The sequence below is a fragment of the Arabidopsis thaliana genome, chromosome 3 (genome assembly GCF_000001735.4).
Source record: "Arabidopsis thaliana chromosome 3, partial sequence".
Lineage (NCBI taxonomy): Eukaryota > Viridiplantae > Streptophyta > Magnoliopsida > Brassicales > Brassicaceae > Arabidopsis > Arabidopsis thaliana.
Window position 1 is genome coordinate 4,456,427 of NC_003074.8, and position 12,105 is coordinate 4,468,531.

Below are 12,105 nucleotides of genomic sequence, written 5' to 3' on the forward strand. Positions count from 1 at the left end.
TCTTTCTCTATATGTCGTTTACTTTTGTTGTTTTCGCCGCTTCTTCTTCCCTAAATTCAAACCCTCATTGAGGAAACATCAAACTTTGTTAAAGCATTTTTTCCATTTGCAAACAAAGACAAAAATTGCAGTTACAAAACCCATTAGAAAAGATGATTTAGCGTGTGCTTTAGTTCATATTACCACTTTATTTGCCCCAGTCACCACCTTCTCCTTTCGTTTTTACATTTTTACCTTTGTCATCGATTAGTATTCGTTTTTCAAAAAAGGTCTTATTATAGCAAATTATCTTTGCAGAGCTTTTAACGAAATTACATAGCTGCCAAAAGATATTAAACACATGGTCATCAAATATTCATAATTTCTTCAGAAAATTACTATTGTTGAAGTATCATCGTCACATATAATTCCTTATATTAGCCAAATTTATTTTATCAAATAACTATTTATTTCAAATATATATCTTTAGTGTGTTATAGATGTCGATTTTTCTATCAACAACTTCTCACCTTTTTAACTTTGCTGTAAATTTTCCCCTATAAAATAAGCACCAAGAAGACGATGAGAAGATCATAAAATCTTGTTTGTGTCTTTGTTGTACTAGAAAGAAAATGGAAGGTGGCGCTGAGGATCTGAGTGCTGAGGTATAAGATTGATATACTAAAATTTCATGACATGTTGTTTTTGTATTGTTATCATATCCCTATAGTTTATCAACTAATGTTTTTACATTTTGTTTCTTTGTAGATTGTTGGTCTATTAGAAACTGCTTATGAGAGGAGTGACTCGATGGACAAAATCCGTAATCAGCTTGAAAGAATGTCGGAGACTTTGGCCGAATCTGTGCCTCACTCAAAATACGCGGAGGCCATTGTGAAGGGAATGCTTCTTGCTGTTCGAAGACGTGTAAACCTAAACGGTAATTAATTAACTAGGTTCTCTTTTGCATCTTCTCTTCTGAGTTATATCAACTCTCATTGTCAAAAACTGTTTCAGAGCGCCTTAGCATCCAAGAAACCATCGATTTGGTTTTTGATGCATATGGTCCTATCCTTATTCCATATGCCACCAGCAACACTACACAAGTGAGTAAATTAATTGATAACAATATGATGCTTTGTTATAAGTAAACAATTACAACCTCTAGTCTATTTGACGAGTACTTGTTCTACACACAAACAATAGATCCAAATCATAGAGTCTGTGGAGAAGATATGTCTTGAACCTCAGTCACCTTTTTCCCCCGTTTTTGGTATTGTGAGTAAAAATATATTTTGCTAAAAAAATTTAGTCTTATTTCATTATTTTGATGTTAATCAACCTTGTTTTTTTTTTCCCCTATGACAGATAATCCAGACCTTGTCACGCCATTGTGTAAATGTGGAAGCCATTGTTGATTGGGAAAAGCGTAGGAAAGCAGCAAGAGAGGAAGGAACTCTGTCTCAACAAGAGATGACTCTTCTGTGGAATATGGAACATACCCAAATTGGTCCCACCGGTGGCATCCTTGAAGGATATGAGATTGGAAAAGGAAGCCAGGATGCTCGAGACATGGGCCTCTAAGTCCATTCACGTTCATGACTCTCTCTCCCTATGATCACCTATATATCTATCTATTTTAGTTATCGTATGTGTGTTTTCAAACAAAACTCTTGGTTTGTTTGACTAAAATCAAACAAAGTATATACAAAATAAGTTTGATGGATCCAAAAAACATATATAATTAGAATATTTTAGTGGCATACGATTGATTCATGCAAACAGTATTATATATTTATATGATAGAAAAAGCTTCTCATATAGCTTTATCGGAAGAAAAAAAACTATTATATGTTTGAAGTGTAAGAAATAGCCACAAAAAAAAACACATTCTTATGAAACAATCACCAAAAGAACATTGATTATTTAGCGTAAGTGGTTCAGAAATCAAAGAAGACAATACAAGTTTTGACAAAATAAAAGCAGGACAATACGACAAAGATAACACGAGTTTTGACAGAATCAAAAAGAGAACAAAACGACAAATATTATATTGGAATAAGACAACCGGAATCAATCCTTTTCATAAGAAAAGATTATCATAATTCCATGTACCTTTTAAATCCTATAACTTTCTTTCTTGCCAAATTCTATCTCTAATGTTTGAATGCTTAAATTTCTAGGTAAGTGGCCATGAACCAACTTACGCTTTAGTCACAACTTTAAGCAGAGGGAGTCTCGAAATACAAACAGAATAATCAAAGGGACTGTTTACGTCTTAATATACTAGTTCACTTTCCGAAGATTTAGGTATGCATAAGCGCCATCTCTCTCTGACCGATCAATCAATCGTCTAAGTAGTAGTATGATCCTGCAGTCTTTTGCTCCTTGTCCTTGATGGACTCTAGTTTGTTTATCCTTGGCCTGAAGTTAGTCGGATCCCGTCTGAATGTGATGTTCAAGTGCTGCAAAGGACAACAAGTTAGTTGGCTTTATAGAGGAGATTGATCCCTTTATAATAACTCAAACATCTTAAAAGTGTTAGATTACCGATAGGAAGTGGTTCATTCCACTGAGCAGCGACTGTGGAGAATGAGCAATACACTTGACAGCTGGCTGTCCTTCGTACACAATGACTCGGTCCGCAAGATAGGTTGCCATTATGAAGTCATGCTCCACAATAAACGCGGTTTTCTTTGCGTGCAGGATGAACCGTTTTATGACCTTTGAAGCTGTGATCCGCTGCTCTGAGTCCAAATGCGCACTTGGCTCGTCAATCAGATAGATATCAGCAGGCTTCCCAAGGCATAGAGTAATGGCAACCCTCTGCTTCTCTCCACCAGACAGAGTTTTTACCACTTGGTCCATCAACTGCTCAATCTGAAGCGGTCTTATTACATCTGACATAAACTGAGGATGTGCGCATGCATCACGAATCTTGTCATGTAGCAACTGTCTCACTGTACACTCGCGCTTCGAATCATTCCCTTGCGGTTTGTACGACACATTAAACTCTGGAATCTCCGATTGTACACCCTCTTCACGTGGGAATGCGCCTGCCTGCATTAAGATACAAATTTCAATCCTTCAACATCTAACCACAACGAGCTGAGAAAACAAAGGAGAGGAATCTTACCAGCATCCGGATGAAGGTCGTTTTCCCTGTACCATTCTCTCCAAGCATTACGATAATCTGAGAGTCTGTGAACTCCCCTTCCATCACTTCCAGCTTGAAATCTCCAAGTTGCTTAGTCATATTTGGGTATTTGTATCTTGCATAGGACTTCACTTCCCCATCATTCTCTTGTGTAGTCTCAGAAACCTTGGAAAGAGAAGAAAAAACGATATCAGTCACAAATGAAAACCACTTCTCTTGGAGGCCACTGGAAAAGGAAAAGCTTTACCCTGAAGGTCAGGGATTCATCCCTAAAACGCAAGTTTTCTGTGGGGATAAATCCAGCCAAGAACACGTTGATTCCTTCTCTGACAGAAAAGGGGAGAGTCACGACACCATATGCTCCTGGTTTCCCATACAAACAGCAAACGAAATCCGAGAGATAGTCAAGGACGCTGAGGTCGTGCTCCACAACAATTACGTAGCTACAACAACAAAAAGGTAAAGCCCATGTCAGCAACATGTATCCTATTTGGGAAGATAAACTCAATACCAAGGAGTTCAGAAGATGAGAAAATCAGACCTGTCATGCCTGAGGAGTGATCGTATAACTTGAGCAGCCTTGAGTCTCTGCCTCACATCGAGGTAACTAGATGGTTCATCAAACATGTATATATCAGCCTTCTTCACGAAAACTGCGGCAATGGCAAACCTCTGCAGCTCTCCACCAGATACTTGTCTTGCTTCACGCTCCAGGACCTGGTTCAACTCCATATCAGCACAAATCTCTTCCATCAGTCCTCTCTCGTCCAGCTTCTCAAGCATCTTCCCAAGATTACCACGAACAACTTCTTTTATGTAGTCAACATGTTGTGGCTTTATAGCAGTCTGTCATACAAACAAGGGGCATCAGACTCACTTCATGAGCTGCTTCCTTAGAATAAATATCAAGAATAGTTTGGACCCTAACCTTTAGATTTTCCTCTACTACTCGGATGAAATAGCTTTGAAGTTCTGACCCGCGGAAGTGAGTCAAAATTTCTTCCCAGTCAGGAGGAGTCTGCGCAAGAGGTAGTAGAATAATCAATCATACATAAACTACAGAATAGACACATTAAACGTAAAAGGTAGAGAAAATTCAGAGAGTCTATAGTTACATTAAATCTGCCAAGATTTGGTTTGAGTTTTCCAGCCAAGATTTTGAGAGCAGTAGATTTTCCAATACCATTTGTTCCAACCAACCCAAGGACTTGCCCCGGCCGTGGAATTGGAAGCCTGCAAGCCGAGAAACATATCAGAGCCCTAAAGAAAGATTATCAATCAGATTCCACAAGGCAAAAACTTTTGATTAGCTAACCTGTGCAACTTAAAACCATTAGCCCCATATCGATGGGTTGTATCTTTGGCTAAGTCCTTAGGAAGATTGATAATCTGAATAGCTTCAAACGGGCATTTCTGCAAAATTGTACACCAAAAATCATTCTCACTCAATGTCCACCAACAAGAGGAAGACAAATTCATTCAATGTAAAAAGATATAAGTACCTTAACACATATACCACATCCGATACACAGCTCCTCTGATATGAAAGCACTCTTGGAAGTAGAACCAACCTCGATACAAAGTTTCCCTAGAGAAACAAAACAAGGCATAAAAAAACGTTCTTTATGAACAAAATTTCAAAAACTCAGAAAAAGTACCAGTCTTGACAACAGGACAACTCTTCTTGCACTCCTGGCGACATTTCTTAGGCTTGCACCGGTCTTCACTCACGATAGCAATCCGCGTCAATCGATCTGACATCTCTCTTGAGAATATTACATACAAGATACACAAGTCAACAATTAGGCTCACGAGGTAATCAAAAGAGAAGTCTTTAAAGGATGTTGGGTTTTGGCAAAATCATGAATGGAGATTAAACCTAGTAGACAGACGCATATAATAACAGAGCTAATTGACAAGTAAAACAGCTATACAATTAAGGGTACCAACATGCAACAACTCATAAACTAGAATCGAACAATTTCATCCACAACATACGAGTGTATCGGAATCAACCCATCTCGAAAGACGATTAAGAAGAGAAACAAGAGAGGATAAGAAGAAGAAAAGGATCTCGTACCACACTATATGGGAGCTCGGCGAGGGAGATGCAGAGTATACGACGGTGAAGGTGGGGTTTTCGACAGCGACGGTGGTGGTGAATGTTGAAGTGATGATGAATAGGCAATGGCACTAAGTATATGATGCTGATTATTAGGCCTAGATTTTAAACCTTATAGGGATTGGTCTTTTTTCTATACAATAAATAAATATCAAATTTTGTGGACTCCAAAACATGTGTTAAAAGGAAACTTTGGATTTTTTTCTGACTAATTTTATGCACTTCTCAGCCAATGAGAATAGAGAATAAAATCCACATTGCAATTCGTGCTGAAGAGGGACCATTCATGATAGAAACAAATTACATCTGAAGTGGGCCAGGCCCAAGGGAAGTATGCTAATGTGGCCCAAAATGAATATTGATTGATGTTAACCCATATGGATTGATTTTCAAATTTATGTATCACAATTCACAAATGTCATTGTTTGATAGCAACTTTCAAACTACACCCAAACACTTTGAAAGGGACTAGCTAACCAATACATGTAACGTTGACATCATGTCTTATTCATCAATATATATTATGATTGTCAATTATAACGGGTTGATTAAGAAAAGACTTTGGAAGATGGTCTACACCAAACACTTTGAATTTTTTTGTATCAAAAAGAAACATGAAAGTATGAACGAGACCCATTGACCGCGACAAAAGGAAAACTTTCGGTATACCGTGTCAACAAAATAATATTCTGCCGCCATTGGCGCAGTGCCATGTTGCCAATTCAAATATGGCAAATCTCTAGCTCAAAATAAAGCAATGGATTATGGATATATTGTCTACTTGCTCACAAAATATCATAATTCAATAGTTGTTGTTTAACCTAAATAAATTCCACTCATAAGAAAATTTAGTGAAAGTAATTTTACCTTTTTCATATATTAACTGCAATAACTGCTAAATCTAAAAATAGTTCATTACCATTTTTTCAATGTATAAACGAAAGAGCAAACTGTAATCAAACTAAATTAGTAAATTCGGTATCAACATCTTTAAAATATTTTCCAAAAAAAGTATGAAGTATGAACATCTTTAAAAGGTCTTTAATTATTTCTTGTTACAGTGTAATAATAGACTACAAGTCTTGGTCTTTTTTTGAATAATTAGTACGGCCGAGAGAAAAGTAAGAATATCAAAAGTAATAGAGAAAAGTTATTATTTAAAAAATCATTTGTTTAAGCTTAATTGCATGTACAATTATTGGTTTATGGCTCGAATAATACGACGACTTGTAATAATAATACCGCCCATGTTTTCGTGGCACAAATATTTAATATTTCGGTACCTACGCCATCGTCTTCTTCTACTATATATAGTCTAGACATAGACACCATCAAGAAGAAGAAAAAAAACACATACCACATTCTCCACTCATGGCAAAACTCATCCTCATCATCGTCACCCAAATCCTCCTCATCGCAGCCGTTGTTTCCGCCCGTAAAGGCGAAAACTTTGCAAAAACCATTGACAAAAAACATTTTGGCCTCCGTAAGGAGAAACTCACTCATTTCCGTGTCTACTGGCACGACATTTTAAGCGGCTCAAACCCTAGTTCGGTCGTGATCAACCCTCCTATCTCCAACTCTTCCTTCTTCGGATCGGTCACTGTGATCGATAACCGATTAACTACGGAGGTCGCGGTGAATTCGACTTTAGTGGGACAAGCGCAAGGGATCTACGCTGCTACTGGTCAACGTGATGCATCTGCGCTTATGGTGATGAACTTTGCGTTCAAGACAGGGAAGTATAACGGAAGTTCGATCGCGATTCTTGGCCGGAACGCTGTGTTGACCAAGGTTAGGGAGATGCCGGTGATTGGAGGAAGTGGACTCTTCCGGTTTGCTAGAGGTTATGTCGAGGCTCGGACCATGTGGTTTGATCAAAAGTCAGGAGATGCTACTGTTGAGTACAGCTGTTATGTCTTGCATTATTGATGATAGTGATGAATTATTATGCCTCTCTTTTTTAATGTTTGATAAAATACTTTTTGTTGGATTTTGTCTGCTTAAAGTGATGGATGATTTTTGGGGGACTATGTCTTTTAATAGATTTTGATACTTCTTTTTTTTTTGACGTGATTTTTGTTTTTGTATTTGCTACATCTCACACTACCGTTTGGTCTTAATCTAATGGCCAAGCGAGTATTGAAAGAGGCAATTCCTTTTTAAAATATCTTAATGGCCTTAAATGAACATCATCGGCCCATTGTTTTCCTTTTTAACGAGCATATGTATATGTAACGTAGGTGATTGTGAGATACAACTATATTAAGCCCATCAGACAAAATAAGACTTGGAACTTGGAAGTATCATCAAATAAAATAGTCAACAAATAAAAGAACTCTGCCAATTACATCCTGCCACGTTGTTGGTAGGCAACTTAACTCAATTAGATAATTTGTTTTCGAACTACTATAATATACTGTATAACGCGCTCTACAATATTCAATAACATGCTAAATGGGTTCAAATTCAAATAGTGGCCGAGGAAAAAGGACGGAGAAGAAGTCTCCTCAAAAGAAAAAAACAAATCAAAAGTTGAGTATGAACAAAAAAAAGAAAAAGAAATGACTTCCAAGTTACAACGAATAGAAAATTGCTTTTCTTTTCATAAATTTAGTATCAAGTATCGAAATTTGGTTGAAATTACCGACTAAAAATGGAAGTGAGTATGCCTTTAGGTAAGAAATTTCCCATAAATTTTTATTGGTAAAGCACTAAAGCATATAAACCAAAACCCAAATAATTAAGTGATTAATAGGCAAATATGCATAAAGTATAATCAAACATGAAGTTATTATCACCAATTGCGTAAATTCGTAATTACTTGTGTACCACTATGCACATGCGGATTGCTTATACATAGTTTATATTATAAGCTTTATTTAGTGTAATATTTTTGAAATTTAGTTCATTCGTTGTCAATCATAAGAAAATTAATAATACTTTTGCCCACCATTAAGAAATCTTATATTATCAAGATTATCCCCTCCAAAATCAAGTAATTCAAACTTGAAATTATTTTCTAACATAGAAGATTTTTTTTCTTAAATAGCACACGCTTTTACTTCTATAAATACAAGCAAATGTTATCTTTTCTTTCTCTTTTTTCACACTCATGATCACATCTATATATAAACTTGCTATATATAGCACACATCCTCATCTATATATATACACTCCCATTTTAACCTGAACTAAAAACAAGAAAGAAACATATTACACGAGAAAATTAGAGAAACAACCAAGTAAATAAAATAATTAGGTAACCAAACATGCCAAACCTCATCCTCATCCTCGCCGCTCAAATCCTCCTCTTTACCACCGTTGCCTCCGTTGGAGATTTTGCTAAAGAAATGAACCCGAAAAGGTTCCACAAGAAGGAGAAACTCACCCATCTCCGAGTCTATTGGCACGACATCTTAAGCGGTCAAAACCCTAGCTACTGCCATCATGATTCAGAAGGCGGTTTCAAACTCCTCAACCTCCTTCGGATCAATCACAATGACGGACAACGCACTAACATCTGATGTGCCCGTTAACTCGACTGTGGTAGGCCAGTCCCAAGGTTTTTACGCTGGAGCGGCCCAACGTGAGCTAGGCTTCTTGATGGCGATGAATTTCGCTTTCAAAACAGGGAAGTACAATGGGAGTACGATCACAATTCTTGGCCGGAACACGGTGTTCTCGAAGGTTAGGGAAATGACGGTGGTCGGAGGAAGTGGAATCTTCCGGTTAGCTAGAGGTTATGTCGAGGCTAGGACTAAGTGGTTCGATCCTAAGACAGGAGACGCCACTGTTGAATACAATTGTTATGTCTTGCATTACTGATATAAGAGAAATAGATATGTCCTCTGTGTAATGTTAACTTGATTTAAATGCATAAGAGAGACATTAATACTTAATAATACCTTAATTGGGTGTTCTTTTGTTGGTGAGACTATTCGTTCAGAGAATTGTTTTGTCTTTTGATAAACTTGTATAACAACGTAGTTTAATTACAAGGATCTCTGATGGATTAACGATGAATTAGCCCATTCACTTACTAACCAAAGCTTGGAACATATATTTGTTTAGTTTATTATTCACTTGCTAATATGATGTAGTTAGTCCTAATACAAAATAATATTATCTGATCAAAATATGAGGAAGTTTAGTTGCATTGCTGTTTATTATTTACGTCTTATACAGTTATACGTTACCTAATTCACTCTATAATTAACACATGCTCATCATGCAGTACTTCGTTTTAGTAGGCAAAGACTTACATACCCACCAGCCACCATTATTTATTGTACTGGTAATGTGATGCATTATTTTGCTTTTCAGGATTTGATTTTTGTAAAAGCATGTAAGGTACACATATGTCGACACCCCACTCATGTGATTTTTTAAAAAGCATGTAAGTTCCATTCTTTGTAATGATCTAGAACGTCATTTGTATAAAAGCGTCAAGTGTTTCCTATGAAGTTCACAATCAGATTTATATTCCCCTCCGGATATTATCTTCAAGGGCATAGATCGAGAAACAAGAAACATCATCACGGGAAGACCAAAGTGCAAACGATTCCACAACTTGATGAAGTAATGGATACGATGAAACTATTTTATCCAAGTTCCTAATTGTATTATCTCTTTGTTCTATTTTTTTTTGCCAAGGATTCAAATCCAAAGGTTCCTACTATGTAAAGCCACACTTTTTTCATTTATAATGATATTGACATTCATAGCAAAAAGAAAAAGTCAAATATTTTGTGTAAGAAAAAAAACATATTGATCTCCCAATTCACCACTTGCATCCTTCCACGTTGATAAGAGTCAACCAAACTCCATTAAACAAAGAAAGCTTACGACTAATTGACGAGAGTTGATGGCCTAGTGATCTTTAAAACTTCGATAACTGAGACTACGATGGAGTAGATTGTAATCTATAGTGTGCTACACTTCAACCACAATACTAATGAGTAACGTAGATATAACCTAGCGTACGTAGTTTCATTTGCATACCTTTAAAATTTCTAATCTTGAAATGAAATGAAACCGCTATCAAGAAAGAAAGAAAAACTAACTTGATCGAACTATAGAAATTCTCAATATATAGCATCCTATAAAATCCTTGGAATAATACTTTCGAAAAAGTACTGGTATCCACTATCAAACTATGCAGAGTACGAACTAATAATATACATCGATTGGTCTTTATCACACGTTTATAAAAAAAAAGAATCCAACAAATCCCAATATTGTGTGTTTTAACTGATCACAACTCACAATATCCAATGGATCAATCATATTTTATGGAGAAATCTCAAAAGAAAACGTGCCTTATTTCATCTCTATTTATACACACACAAAACACTCGTTTATTTATAGCACAAACCTTCATCTAGAGACACAAAAACCACAACATGACTAACCTCATCCTTATCTTCGCCGCACAAATCCTCCTTTTCTATGCCGTTGCTTCCGTCGGAGATGAATTGGGAAGAACCATGAACGGGAAACACCTTGGCCCTTACAAAAAGGAGAAACTCACTCATCTCCGAGTCTATTGGCACAACTCTGTAAACGGTAGAAACCCTAGCTCCGTGATGATCCAACAGCCGGTCTTGAACTCTTCCTTATCCGGATCGATCACCATGATGGACGATCCACTAACATTCGATGTGCCAAGGAATGCGACTGTGGTGGGCCAAGCCCAAGGGATGTACGTAGCAGCGGCCCAAGGAGAGATAGGCTTCTTGATGGTGATGAACTTTGCTTTCACTACGGGGAAGTACAATGGGAGTACGATAACGATTCTTGGGCGGAACGTGGTGATGTCGAAGGTTAGGGAAATGCCGGTGGTCGGAGGTAGTGGAATCTTTCGATTTGCTAGAGGTTATGTCGAGGCTCGCACCAAGTCGTTTGATCTCAAGGCCGGTGTTGCCAATCTACATATACATTTTTGCAGCCATTTTAACAAATAAATCTTAGAGTTGAACTTATTTACAACCCAATGCCATTAGCATTAAATTTTTTTTTCAAAATAATTAATTTTACATTAAATTCTTAATTTAAATTGTCAATCACATTATCAATCAAATTTAATCCAAACAAACTGCACATCAATCCTTTAAAATTAGCATAAAAGTATTTTGTTAACAATATTTTAAAACAAAGTTTTTTGTTTAAATAAATATTGTTCTTACTAAACGTTTTTTGTTTAAATAAACAAATCATGTATTTGAACTTATTTACAATGTCATGCTACTGACATTAATTATTCAGGCATGAAAATATTTAATTAAAGATTTAAATCTTCTAAATTCTTGCTTTTAGAATTATTATATCATTACCTAAAAGGCAAAAAATATTAATTTTTTAATTATTATTATTTATATATTTAAAATTCATAAAACACTATTAATATTTAAATTTATAAAAAGTTTAATATATCAAAAAAATTAACATCATTATATAATATATAGAGTTTAAAAAATCTCAAAAAAAAAATCGTCATATTTTGTGATTCAAAATTTTAAGAATGAACATATATTAACTAATTGGCGAAAAATGTATGGATTCAACGTCCCGCAACGAATAAAATATTTTGACAATGATTCATAAATATATTATAAATAAGATCAACATTAATAAAATAAATAAATTTTTTTTGTGGACGGGTTTGGCGGGACGAGTTTGACAGGATGTTACTTAGTAACAATTGTAAACTATAAAATAATTTACAAATTTTTACATATATTAATTTTAAAAAATGAATTGTCTCCGCGGTGAATCTAGTGTTGAATATAATTGTTATATTCTGCATTACTGAAATAATTAAGTTTGGAATATTGTTCATTTGATT

The 12,105-nt window shown here is 35.8% G+C and overlaps 5 protein-coding genes across 6 annotated transcripts; 4 read left to right on the forward strand and 1 right to left on the reverse strand.

Annotated features, from left to right (window-relative positions):
• Positions 1–527: 527 nt before the first annotated feature.
• On the forward strand, positions 528–1,753 carry AT3G13630 (uncharacterized protein). Of its 2 annotated transcripts, NM_112209.3 has the most exons (5): positions 528–644; positions 748–919; positions 997–1,085; positions 1,186–1,257; positions 1,348–1,753. In NM_112209.3, exons 1-5 carry the CDS (start codon positions 612–614, stop codon positions 1,561–1,563), a joined length of 582 nt encoding a protein of 193 aa, NP_187972.2. In that variant the 5' UTR covers positions 528–611; the 3' UTR covers positions 1,564–1,753. The 2 variants fall into 2 exon arrangements, with proteins under 2 accessions (NP_187972.2, NP_001118620.1); NM_001125148.1 differs by lacking the exon at positions 1,186–1,257 and having other exon boundaries at positions 1,348–1,708.
• A 209-nt stretch (positions 1,754–1,962) lies between these two features.
• ABCE1 (RNAse l inhibitor protein 1) lies at positions 1,963–5,418 on the reverse strand. The gene is made up of 11 exons (NM_112210.3): positions 5,217–5,418; positions 4,795–4,901; positions 4,639–4,724; positions 4,452–4,549; positions 4,252–4,369; positions 4,065–4,154; positions 3,678–3,982; positions 3,384–3,579; positions 3,116–3,301; positions 2,530–3,039; positions 1,963–2,444 (listed from the first exon to the last, which is right to left on the reverse strand). Exons 2-11 carry the CDS (start codon positions 4,895–4,897, stop codon positions 2,325–2,327), a joined length of 1,812 nt encoding a protein of 603 aa, NP_187973.1. The 5' UTR covers positions 4,898–4,901; positions 5,217–5,418; the 3' UTR covers positions 1,963–2,324.
• A 996-nt stretch (positions 5,419–6,414) lies between these two features.
• On the forward strand, positions 6,415–7,529 carry AT3G13650 (Disease resistance-responsive (dirigent-like protein) family protein). Its single transcript, NM_112211.3, has one exon. It carries the CDS (start codon positions 6,630–6,632, stop codon positions 7,188–7,190), a length of 561 nt encoding a protein of 186 aa, NP_187974.1. The 5' UTR covers positions 6,415–6,629; the 3' UTR covers positions 7,191–7,529.
• Positions 7,530–8,370: 841 nt separating this feature from the next.
• AT3G13660 (Disease resistance-responsive (dirigent-like protein) family protein) lies at positions 8,371–9,365 on the forward strand. Its single transcript, NM_112212.4, has one exon. The coding sequence runs from the start codon at positions 8,709–8,711 to the stop codon at positions 9,084–9,086; it is 378 nt and encodes a 125-aa protein (NP_187975.2). The 5' UTR covers positions 8,371–8,708; the 3' UTR covers positions 9,087–9,365.
• Positions 9,366–10,663: 1,298 nt separating this feature from the next.
• Positions 10,664–12,072, forward strand: AT3G13662 (Disease resistance-responsive (dirigent-like protein) family protein; the record flags this gene model as incomplete). Its single annotated transcript, NM_112213.4, has 2 exons — positions 10,664–11,179; positions 12,039–12,072. The coding sequence occupies 2 exons, from the start codon at positions 10,664–10,666 to the stop codon at positions 12,042–12,044; spliced, it is 522 nt and encodes a 173-aa protein (NP_187976.4). The 3' UTR covers positions 12,045–12,072.
• Between the last annotated feature and the right edge of the window lie 33 nt (positions 12,073–12,105).